Raw genomic sequence first — 12102 nt, 5'->3', positions numbered from 1 at the left:
AAATCAGATTTAATGGTGAAGTCTCCTTGATTATTTTTCATCCACCATCCCTTGACTGATTTAATCATGTCCATATTAGTACTAATAGTCTCCAGAATGTATTTCACCATTTCTTGAGATAACAATTGACTTAGTCTTACTCTGTCCCCTTGTCCATTATGTATCATCTAATTTAACCTCTACTTCCTCCTCTATTTCTTGTAATTTCTGTGTAATATGGAGCATCTTGCTTATTCAATTTTTCCAGCTAGAAACTAGCAGTACCTTTTTTCTGTTGCCTACATATTTCATAATCCACATCTTCTTTGACTGTTACCATTTCCCTCCAGAGCTGTGAGACACCTTTATTTTGAGCTATTATGCGATGATGATTTTTACAATACTTATTCTACATAAATGTGCTCTACGAAGATGTTTGAATTCTAAAACCCACCAAAGTTTAGCAAATTAGACATTAGAGATATCATAGAGGGATATGAAGCCTAATCCTCCCTCATATTTTGGGTAACACATATCCATCCAAGCTACGTAACATTTACCTCTTATTCCAGTATAGTTTCCCCAGAAGAACTTAGTAAAGAGATGATGAATTTGGTCTATAAAACTCTTTGTTGGAGACATCTTAGATAACATATAGGTCAGAATCGATTACACTACATGATTTATCAATATATATTTTCCACCAAATGGTAGGAACATACTTTTCCATGATAATATTCTACCAACAATCTTCTTGATTAAACCCTCAAAGTAGCTTTTTCTCTTTATTCCATCGTATGTAGGAGTAGAACAACCTAGATATGTGAAGGAGAAGTTATCAGGCCTAATCCCAGTAAGTTTCCTTAGTCTTATTCTGATAATCAAAGGAGTCTTGTCATGTAGGTAGAAAAAACTCTCTTCCTTATTGATCATCTAATATGATACCCTTTTAAAATCTGTCAATAGCTTCATCAGTTGGATCATTGAAGTTTGTCACTTAAGACAAATAAAATTGTATCATCGACATATGCTATATGATTAATTTTAGGTCTCCATATGGGAATTTTGAATCCTATAAGAGACTCATGATCATTGAGTTGATTAAGACTTCTAGATAACAGTCTCGTAACTATGATGAACAAAGTCGGAGACAGAGGATTCCCTTGTTTTAGTCCTCTAATTGAGTGAAAGAAATCAGGACTTTGTCCATTGATTAGTACTGAGTACCAATTTACAAAAATCAACCACCAAACCATATGCTTTAGCCATATCGTCTATGAAAAAAGACATTGTCATAGGACTTTAGTTAGGAATATCCAAGCCACTCTGTGATCATATGCTTTAGCCATATCCAACTTCACCACATTAACCTCATTGCTTCTTCACTATATATCTTTGATAATTTTATAGATCCCTTAATACATTCTTCGTGAATTTGCATCTGAAAAAGACAAGCCATATGCATTTATTTTATTTATAACTTAAAAAAAGTGTATATTCTAATTTTTATACTTATAACTATATCATAACTTTATAAAAATGTATTTAAATAGATAAAAGCATCTTAATATACAATGATTACTACTTTAATACTTCTCCGGTCTAATAATAGTTATTTACTATTGACTTGACACACCTTTAAAAAGTAGTAAATGATAAAATAATTTTACCTACCTATCGCTATTAAATACGTCAAAATGATTAAAATTCATTAAATCCAACTAAAAGAATTATGTCAACTATAAAAAATTGTAAGTGAAAATTTACAAGATAACAAAATTTACAAGATTACAATTGAAAATGAAATGAAGAAATAAAATCTCTTTAGGTTGAGGCACATATATCACGCTCTCTTTAAGGAGATTCAAGTCCACTGCAGCAAATGTTTTCACCGGTCCATCAGTAATCCTCTTTGACTTGTCCCCTCCAGGACACAACAGTATTCACAAAGTATAACTCAACAACTCTGTACAAGAGTTGAATCCAAAGATCCACAACAAAGAACACCTCCCTTCAACTAATAAGAACTCTCTTTTTGACTAAACTTTTCCACTCTATATTTCTCTTGTATGTTGTGTGTTCAAACCAAATGAAGATCACCACTATTTATACTAGAAGAAGTCTTCTTAGAAAATGAACAGGAAGATAACGGGGTAGTAAGTAGTGAAGATAATGGTCTTAGGAGTTACACAGGTTACAAAGAATATTGAGAATAAAAAGTGAGATAATGGAGATTGAATGGGGGGAGAAGTGAAGGCCACTAACGACCAAATGATGTTTCCTGCCAAAAAAGTTCAGTAACATATATGCATAAATTCTAATAATAGTGCATTAATTTATGATACTCACAGAAAGGACACTAATGGTTGGCACTTGGCAGCAACAACAACTTAAAGCAAATCAATATACAAACCCTAAACCCTTAGTTTTTTTTAATTTGTGTATTAATTTGCTTTAATTGTTGTTACTGTCAAGTGTCAATCATTAGTGTCTTTTCTGTTTCTGTTGAGTATCATAAATTGGTGTACTACTATTAGAATTAGTGCATATATGTTATTGAACTTTTTTGACAGCATCATTTGGCTGTTAGTGGCCTTCACTTCTCCCTCATTCAATCTCCATTATCTCACTCTTTATTCTCAATTATTCTTTGTAACCTATGTAACTCCTAAGACTATTATCTTCACTATTTACTACCTGATTATCTTCTTTTCATTGATAGAAAGATTTTTTCTAGTATAAATAGTGGTGGTCTTTATTTGGTTTGAACACACAACACACAAGAAAAATATAGAGTGAAAAAGTTAGTCAAAAAGAGAGTTCTTATTAGTTGAAGGGAGGTGTTCTTCTTTGTTGTGGAGCTTTGGACATTAACTCTTGTCCTGAGTTGCTGACTTGTACTTTGTGAAGATTGTTGTATCCTAGAGGGGACAAGTCAAAGAGAACTACTGTTGGACCGGTGAAAACATTTGCCGCAGTGGGCTTGAATTTCTTTAAAGAGAGCGAGATATCCGCGCCTTAACCTAAAGAGATTTTATTTCTTCATTTCATTTTCAGTTGTAATCTTATAATTTTTGTTATCTTGTAAGTTTTCACTAACAATTTTTTATAGTTGACATAATTCTTTTAGTTGGATTAATGAACTTTAATCATTTTGACGTATTTAATAGCGATAGGTAGGTAAAATTATTTTATCATTACTACTTCTTTAAGGTGTGTCAAGTCAATAGTAAATAACTATTATTAGAAGGCCTTATTTTCAAGTGTGAGGCTTGTAGTAAAGCTAAAATCACTAAAAGGCCTTATTTTCAAGTTGAAAGAAAAATTGATTTGTTAGAACTTGGTAAAATTCTAACTTGTGGAGGTAATAGATATTTTATCACTTTCATTGATAAGTTTTCTAAGTTTACATATGTTTACTTGATGAAAAATAAAAGTGATGCTTTTGAAAGTTTCAAAACTTATCTCCATGAGGTTGAAAATCAGTTTGGAAGAAGAATAAAAAAAGTTATAAATGATAGAGGTCGTAAATTTGAATCTCCTTAAAATTGTTAGTGAAAACTTACAAGATAACAAAATTACAAGATTACAACTGAAAATGAAATGAAAAAATAATATCTCTTTAGGCTGAGGCGCGAATATCTCGCTCTCTTTAAGGAGATTCAAGCTCACTGCAACAAATGTTTTCACTGGTCCAGCAGTAGTCCTCTTTGACTTATCCCTTCTAGGATACAATAACCTTCACAAAGTATAAGTCAACAACTCTGGACAAGAGTTGAGTTCAAAGCCCACAATAAAGATTTTTGACTAACCCTTTCACTCTATATTTCTCTTGTGTTTTGTGTTTTCAAACCAAATGAAGATCACAACTATTTATACTAGAAGAAGTCTTCCTAGCAATGAATACAAATATAATATGATAGTAAATAGTGAAGATAATGGTCTTAGGAGTTACATAGCTTACAAAGTATAATTGAGAATAAAGAGTGAGATAATGAAGATTGAATGGGGGGAAAGTGAAGACCACTAACGGCTAAATGATGCTGCCAATGCCGCCAAAAAAGTTCAATAACATATATGCACTAATTCTAATAATAGTGCACCAATTTACGATACTCGACGAAAATAGAGAAGACACTAATGATTGACACTTCGCAGCAACAAGCAACAACAACTTAAGGCAAATTAATATACAAAATGTTAGGTTATTAGCATTTTAATATTAATATTTAACATATTAAATTGTTTTATTTTGGAGTTATAAGAATGATCATTGGTAGACATTTGTGTTTTAAACTACCAATTTAATCATGTTATTTATCTTTGACTTAGTAGCCATGTAATGCCATTACTTTTGACTTTATTGGTTGAATTCATTGTGAGATAAAAACATTCCAATAAACATTGGAATGGATAACTTCTACATCATCCATTAGCATTGGTTGTCCATCACTTTATTTTATTCTTAATTTCTCCAGTACTCTTTGTAACCTATGTAACTCCTATTGTAACCTATGAAACTCCTAAGGTCATTATTTTTACTATTTACTACCTCCATTATCTTCCTATTCATTGCTATGAAGATAATGGAGGTAGTAAATAGTAAAGATAATGGTCTTAGGTGTTTCATAGGTTACATAGGTTACAATGGGAGTTACATAGGTTACAAAGAGTAATGGAGGAATTAAGATTAAAATAAAGTGATGGAAAACCAATACTAATGAATGATGTAGAAGTTATCCATTCCAATGTTTATTGGAATGTTTTTATCTCACAATGAATTCAACCAATAAAGTCAAAAGTAATGGCATTACATGGCTACCAAGTCAAAGATGAATAGCATGATTAAATTGGTAGTTTAAAACACAAATGACTACCAATGGTCATTCTTATAACTCCAAAATAAAACAATTTAATATGTTAAATATTAATATTAAAATGCTAATAACCTAACACAAAATATTAATATTAAAATTATTATAAACCGACAGAAACCTTAAACTTTTCGACCCAATACTTACGTTCTCATATTCACAAAAAATCCAGTACGTTTTTTCTTAAAAATAAATTATGGTATCAAACTTATGATGGCTTATAAACTCAATAATTTGATCGTTATAGCTTCAATCTTCACTTTTAAAGCTTTTTATGCACAATATTGGCGCCTTCAAATTTAATAATATTAGAACTTTTATGTTTTTTTTCGGATACATTATCATGCTCTTTTTTGTTTCTATTTCTATTTCCTTAAAAATTATGCTTATATTTATTGACAATTGAGATAATTTTAAATAAGTAATGCAAATAGCAGAAGGATGTGTTTTAATAATAAATGATATTGGCTATTTATTGGATGTTGAAATGAAAATCTAACTTTGACTTATAAGTCCAAAGTGTTGGGAAATGAATTCAATAGTCTAATTTAGTAAGGGTAAAATGATGGAAACAGCTAACTTATTCAAGAATTTCATAAAGAGGAAAAATATTGATGTTCATCTAATATTTTAGATGGACAAAACTATTTTTTCCAATTTACCAAATTTATGAATATTTTATCCGTTTCTATCCATTTCACTCTTATTAAATTAAATTTTGAATTCATTTTTCAAATATTTTTGAATTATAAATCAAAGTTAGGCTTTCAATATTAATAAGAAAAAATTCTTTTAGCTAGAAAATTTTGGTTATTATTTAGCCAGAATGCTAAAAAGACTCATTCACACTATAAATTAATTCTTTTTTGGACATTTTTACCCTTTTAACTTAAAATTAAATATATTCTTGGAGGAAGCTATTCTTGGATCTCTTTCTCTATCATATTTCCAACATATTAATATCAATTAATTGCATCAATTATTGAAAATTCCATAGTCACTTATGTATATGGAATCCCTATGTACTACAAATTCTATCAAAGAGCACATTAAGTAGATTGTATGACCCATAAAAAAATATTTTCAATTACATGTTTTAAAAATAACAATTATGACATCAATAGTAAAAAAATAATAATTTGGATCACATTATATTCTTGTTGGTTATATTATAATAAAAAAAAATCACTTAACTAATATTACAACATATTATGGACAAAATATTGTGTTAACTGAATTTACTTAACACTAATTTATTATATTCGAGCATAATAATTTAAAAAATACGTAATTAGAATTTAAAGGTCATTTTAGTAATAAATATAAGTAATAATTCAAAATTTATCAAAACGACGTAATATAGTGATAAAATATGTATGAAAACAATATCAATATTTTGTTCTCTTTGGTTCGACATATATGAACTATACACAGAATTTCTGTAATTGTCGATATTTACCGGATCTAATGTATTTTAAGTTGTCATTATCTCAATCATTTTATAAATTACATTTAAAAATTATTTAAATATATAGTTTAATTTTATTTAAATAAAATAATTAAAAAAATTACTTAATTGGAGGTCATTTTAGTAATAAATATAAGTAATGATTTACAATTCATCAAATCTATGTAATATAGGAGGTAAGTCTTGTTTGATTAATTCTATTAATGATCAATACTATTAATATCTGACTCTCTTTGGTTCGACATGTATGAGCTATACGCATGATTTCTATAACTATTGACAATTATCAGGTTTAATGTGTTTTGAGCTGCCATTATTCCAATATTTTACAAATTTATTAATTCTCCAATGATAATGACAACACAAATTTATTAAACATGGACAAAATCAAAGTTTCATCACATATATATTTTTCTTTATTAAAAATATTATTTGTTGTTTTGTTAAATGATATGTTAAAAATAATAAGTATACGTAGTTGTAGTAATATATATATTTTTTTCTCTCAAATTTAACATTTTTTAAAACTAATTAAGAATTTGTAAATTAAGTAATTTTTTCGTATTTATTTTATGAATAAATTTAAGTTCTCTATTTAAATAATTATTTAAATTCAATTTTCAATAATTTTTTTAATTCAATTTTAAAATGCTTTTTAAAATGTAATGTAAAATAGTTCAATAATAACAGTCAAATTTCAAAATACTTTAATAAGTAGATATTGACATAGTAAAGAAATATTACAAATTATATGGTTCATAAGTGTGGATCTCATTTCACCACAAACCAAGATAGTGACGCAATAATGTTATAGTTTTGATAATTGTTAATTATTATGTTTTAAAAAATTAAACTTCATATTTAAATATTGTATTTTAAGAAAATCATGTATTTAAAACGATATATTTAAAGAATTAACCTTCATATTTAATTATTATGTTTTAAAAAATTAAATTGCATAGTTCTGTAATGTTTTGATTTTTATCAATTCTAAAGTATTTTGAATTTTGATTATCATTATTGAAATAATTTTTGAATTATATTTAAAAACATATATATATTATTAACATGAATTTCAATTGTCTCCTTCGGAAAAAAATTCTATATTAATTGAATAATTTTTTAAACATGTATATCCTAATGGGAAAATCCTTTTGGCCATAAAAATTTAATGTGTTATTCGTGGCATAATTATAAATGTCCTATCATCAATGATTTTTAGAAATATCTAATTACCAAAATAATATTATTTTTCTCTTAAAAAACATCCATTATATTAGACTAATCTATTTAGTTGATTATATTTAAAGAAAAATTCAGCTATTTGTTTTTGAATCTACGCTTGACAAAATAATTAAGTATAATCTTAAGTAGAGAAGATAATCATTTGTACTTATTATTAATGAGAAATTTAATTATTTTCTTTGATAAAGAGATTTATTTTAAATGAAAACTAATTTTTTGAAGGTATGCATTAGTACCTTATGAACATCTTCTTAAGGTACAATTCAAAATACTTTTTTAACTAAAACGTGCAAAAAAATTTTTAATGGAATAGTATTCATTTTTTAAAATAAATAGAATGAGCTATATACATACACAAAAATATATTATTCTTATTAACTGAGCATAATATTTAGATAATGATAAGTAAATAAATTCACAAATAGATGTTTAAGACTGAAATTAATTATTGAAATAAAAATGTTTTTAAAATAATCACATATGAGAAGTATCAAATATATTACTAAACGTTGTGAGAAGTATTACATTAAAAGAAATTTCCAAATTACCTTAAATGTAATTAAATTATTTAATGCGTTATCTATATTTTCACTATAAAATATCAAAAAAAATTATAACACGAAAATTATTTCTTATCCTTTAATACATAAAATTCATCTAATTATTAAATTTCTCCCACAAAACTTGTCTTTCCATATTTATCACATTAGAGTACAAACTTTATTAAAAAAGATTTGTTATTATGATGAAAAATATTTTATTTATTTTAAAAGATGATTATGAGATAAAATATTAAAATGAGTATACTAGTGAAGAAAAAAAATAATCGAACCATACTATTTTAAATTTAGTATGATAGTGCATTAAATATACTATAAAGAAATTAAAATAAAGAAAACAAATGTGATATTATTCCCCCAAAATTGTAGTATGAAGTTAGATTTNTATATATATATATATATATATTTATTTTTTTTGTGTGTTCGATTTTAGAATTGGATAGTTTGTATATATTAGAAATAAGTAAATGTTATTTTGCAAGTTAAAAATTAGAACATTATTGATAAAATGTATCCAAATATATCTTGTAGAATTACAATTTGTATAATTTAATTTTATACATAATGGAAAAGAAAGGAGAAAGGATGACAAAAAATAGAAGAAAAAGGAACAAAGAAAGAAAGAATTAGGAAGAACTAAAAGAAGGTAAAGTTAAATTGTAATGGGTCTCACATTCTAAAATTCATGAAATAGTTTTCTTCACACAATTATATTAATTTTAATTTAAACATAAAATTATTGTTCACATATTTCTAAAAGTCTAGGAAATAGTAGTAATAAAGACTTGATTTACTTTGAAAGAGAAGAAGGTTCAATTAATCTTTTCTCAATTCTGACCACAAATTTTTCACCATTTAGCACTTCCCGTTTAATAAATAGCAAAGCACATTTATTATTAAACTACGTCATTTCACTTTTTCTGCTACTCACATTACTTCTTTAAAATTCTCTCAATTGCCAATGATATTATTATAAAATAATTTTTTTGAAGAAATAGAAAAGAGCTTGATCATGTATTAGGAAAAAAAAGTTCTAATATTGTTAAAGTTGAAGGTTCCAATATTGTGGGTAAAAAAGTTCAAGCTTCACAAATGAATATTGAAGATTCAAAAGTGAAAATTGAAATTGAGTTTGAAAGCTATTAAAGTTTGACATCATAATTTATTTTCAAGGGAAAAGATACTTGATTTCCTGTGATCTAAGAAAATACATATTACGTTGAAAAGTTCAAGAAGTTTTTATAGTAGACACAATTCTTTTAGTTAAAATTTAATGAACTTTAATCATTTGGATGACTAATACTCTTTTACCTAATTATTTGTTCACTTTTGTAATAATTAACATAGTAAGTTTATCATTTTACTCTTACTAATTATGAATTTGATGAATTAAAAACTTAAGATTGTTAAAAAGTTCTACCTTTTTTCAACGTAATTAACTTGGGTATGATAGTTAAAAAATTATATTTTCTTGATTTGTTAAAATGAATAAGTAATTAGAGATAACTAAAAAAAATGAAATATGAATAAGTAATTAGGAATATATAAAGTATTTAATAAAAATATTTCATAAAATCACCTTTATCATTTACAATATCTCAAAAGTTTGCTCCCATCTGTCCCTAATTACTTGTTTACTTTTAAATTAACATACCTATTACGAAAATAAATTATTGAGATAATTAGTTTACCTTTTTACACCTACTAATTATGAAGTGGATATATTAAAAAAAATAAGATTTTGAAGAAATTATACAGTTTCAATAATTAATTGAGGATATAATAGATAAAATTATTTTTATTTTTCTTGATTTGTCAAAATGGACAAATAATTAGAGATAATTATAAAAAAAATTGGACAAATAATTAGAGATAATTATAAAAAATTGGACAAATAATTAAAAATAAAATGAGTAATAAATAATTATTATTGGACCGAGAGAATAAAAACTAGGTGTTAAAATGAGTTTGAGTTTAGCATTTATAATTTATTTGAAATTGAAGATCACACTAGATATTAAATTTTAAAATCATGATTTTAATTTTATTTTTTTATAAATTGCACAAAGAGCGGCCATGTTTACTAGTTGAGGATGATTTTGATTCAATACATCTACTCTTAATATTTATGAAATGATGATAATGACGATTGCAAAATGAACTCCAAATTCACATGAAATGCAAATTAAATTTTGCCCTCTCCCTATCACATCTTATATATACAACACCAGCCTTAGAAGCTGAGTCTACCCTTTTGAGCTAAAAACTCATTTTTTATTTATAATTTTTTTCTGGGATCGCCGGAAAATCAAGATTCCGGTAACCGACAGTTAATTAAAGAAAAATAAAGTATTTTCGTAAGTTAATTAAATGGCGAAAGGTCGAAAACTGACCATCAGTATGAGTGAAAGGTATTTAGGAAGTTACAGTTACAATAATGGAAATCAAACAGTCAACGAAACATCGGAATTTGGAGAAGATGATGTTTGGTCAACCGTTGATGAAATGGTCAACGCTGACGGCGGCGACGATGATCATTTAATGAACGGCGCTTGTAATTCACGCGCGACCGCAGAGAGTGATGTCCGAAGTTTTAGGAGCAGCCGCCGATGCCAAGCTGGAGGCGGCAGCGGCGGCGATGGCTTGTCATTGGCTTTTGATGATGATGCAGGTAAAGCCACGTCATCATCTCGGATCATTCATCAATTTCGTGGACAAGACAGCCTGGCAGCGCAGTCTCCACGTGGGCGACACATGGCATCTTCGGCACCTGTGAATGTTCCTGATTGGTCAAAGATATATCGAGTTGACTCGGTTGAGTCATTTCATGACTCGGACGACGGTGCTGATGATCATGAGTTGGATATGATTCCACCACATGAGTATTTGGCTCGTGGATATGGTAGATCTCGAAAATCAACAACTGATTCGATGTTTGAAGGCGTGGGAAGGACATTAAAGGGTAGGGACATGAGTCGAGTTCGAGATGCAGTGTGGAGCCAGACCGGGTTCGATGGCTAAGTCGATTCATCAATAGTTGTTGATATATATATATATATATATATATATATAATTATTTATCATTAGTGTAATTTTTATTTTTATTTTTTTGTTTTTGGGCAATGATTCAAGCCGAATGAATATAGTTTCAGTGAGTCAACCAGGCTGTGATTGAGCCCAATTATATGATTTGATGTTTTCCTTCTCTATATATTTTAATAATTTGTTTTGTTTTTTTATTCTTTAAATTTCATTAAAATAATGTCTTTTTTTTTTCAAAAATATGTTTAGAATCACATGATTAAATAATATTTGAGTATGTTTTTAGTTTAAAATTACAAAAAATTTAATTCTCCTTTTTTTAAAAATATGTATTAAATTAAAGTCAGATAAATAAATTGAATAGAATATTTAGATAAGAATTTATACCATATCACCAATGACTCCCACTTTCATATTGGTTTGTGGACAGTCCTAGTGTTGTAGGAAAGAAATGGAAAAGGAAATAAAGAATAGATTAAAGTACAAAAGATATATAATTGCATATTGGAAATACAGTTTGGTAATTGTAACATCATATATATTAGGTGTGTGTAGGATTTCAATTATATCAAAAAACTTTCTTTTTATCTTTTCGTTATTGTTCACCAATTCATAGGCCTGTCCACCCCACAAAAATTATTATCCTTGTCTCAATTTAGATGACACAATTTGAATAATTATGATTTTTATAAAATAAAATATCTTTGAAAATTATGAATTTAAAATAAATTATAATTATTTATATAATTACAAATACTCTTATTAAGAACTAAATGTGAAGTACTAACTTTAGAGCTATATCTAAAAATATCATTCTTTTTATCTAATTTTGGAAAAAATTGTACACCATATATATTACAACAAAAGGAAATAGAAAAGGAAAAAGAAGATAATTATCTATAAAATTGATTGATCGACTATCACTTGTCAAATG

General features: G+C 26.9%; 1 protein-coding gene across 1 annotated transcript; it reads left to right on the top strand.

Annotated features, from left to right (window-relative positions):
- Nucleotides 1–10363: 10363 nt before the first annotated feature.
- LOC107011957 lies at nucleotides 10364–11365 on the top strand. Its single transcript, XM_015211650.2, has one exon. The coding sequence runs from the start codon at nucleotides 10497–10499 to the stop codon at nucleotides 11145–11147; it is 651 nt and encodes a 216-aa protein (XP_015067136.1). The 5' UTR covers nucleotides 10364–10496; the 3' UTR covers nucleotides 11148–11365.
- Nucleotides 11366–12102: the final 737 nt, after the last annotated feature.

This window comes from Solanum pennellii, chromosome 2, assembly GCF_001406875.1.
Source record: "Solanum pennellii chromosome 2, SPENNV200".
Taxonomy (NCBI): domain Eukaryota; kingdom Viridiplantae; phylum Streptophyta; class Magnoliopsida; order Solanales; family Solanaceae; genus Solanum; species Solanum pennellii.
The sequence above is the reverse complement of the archived record's forward strand: the minus strand, read 5'-3'. Positions and strand labels throughout refer to the sequence as shown.

Coding starts and splice junctions, on each gene's coding strand:
- LOC107011957 (XM_015211650.2), top strand. CDS start 10,497: ATGGCGAAAGGTCGAAAACTGACCATCAGTATGAGTGAAAGGTATTTA.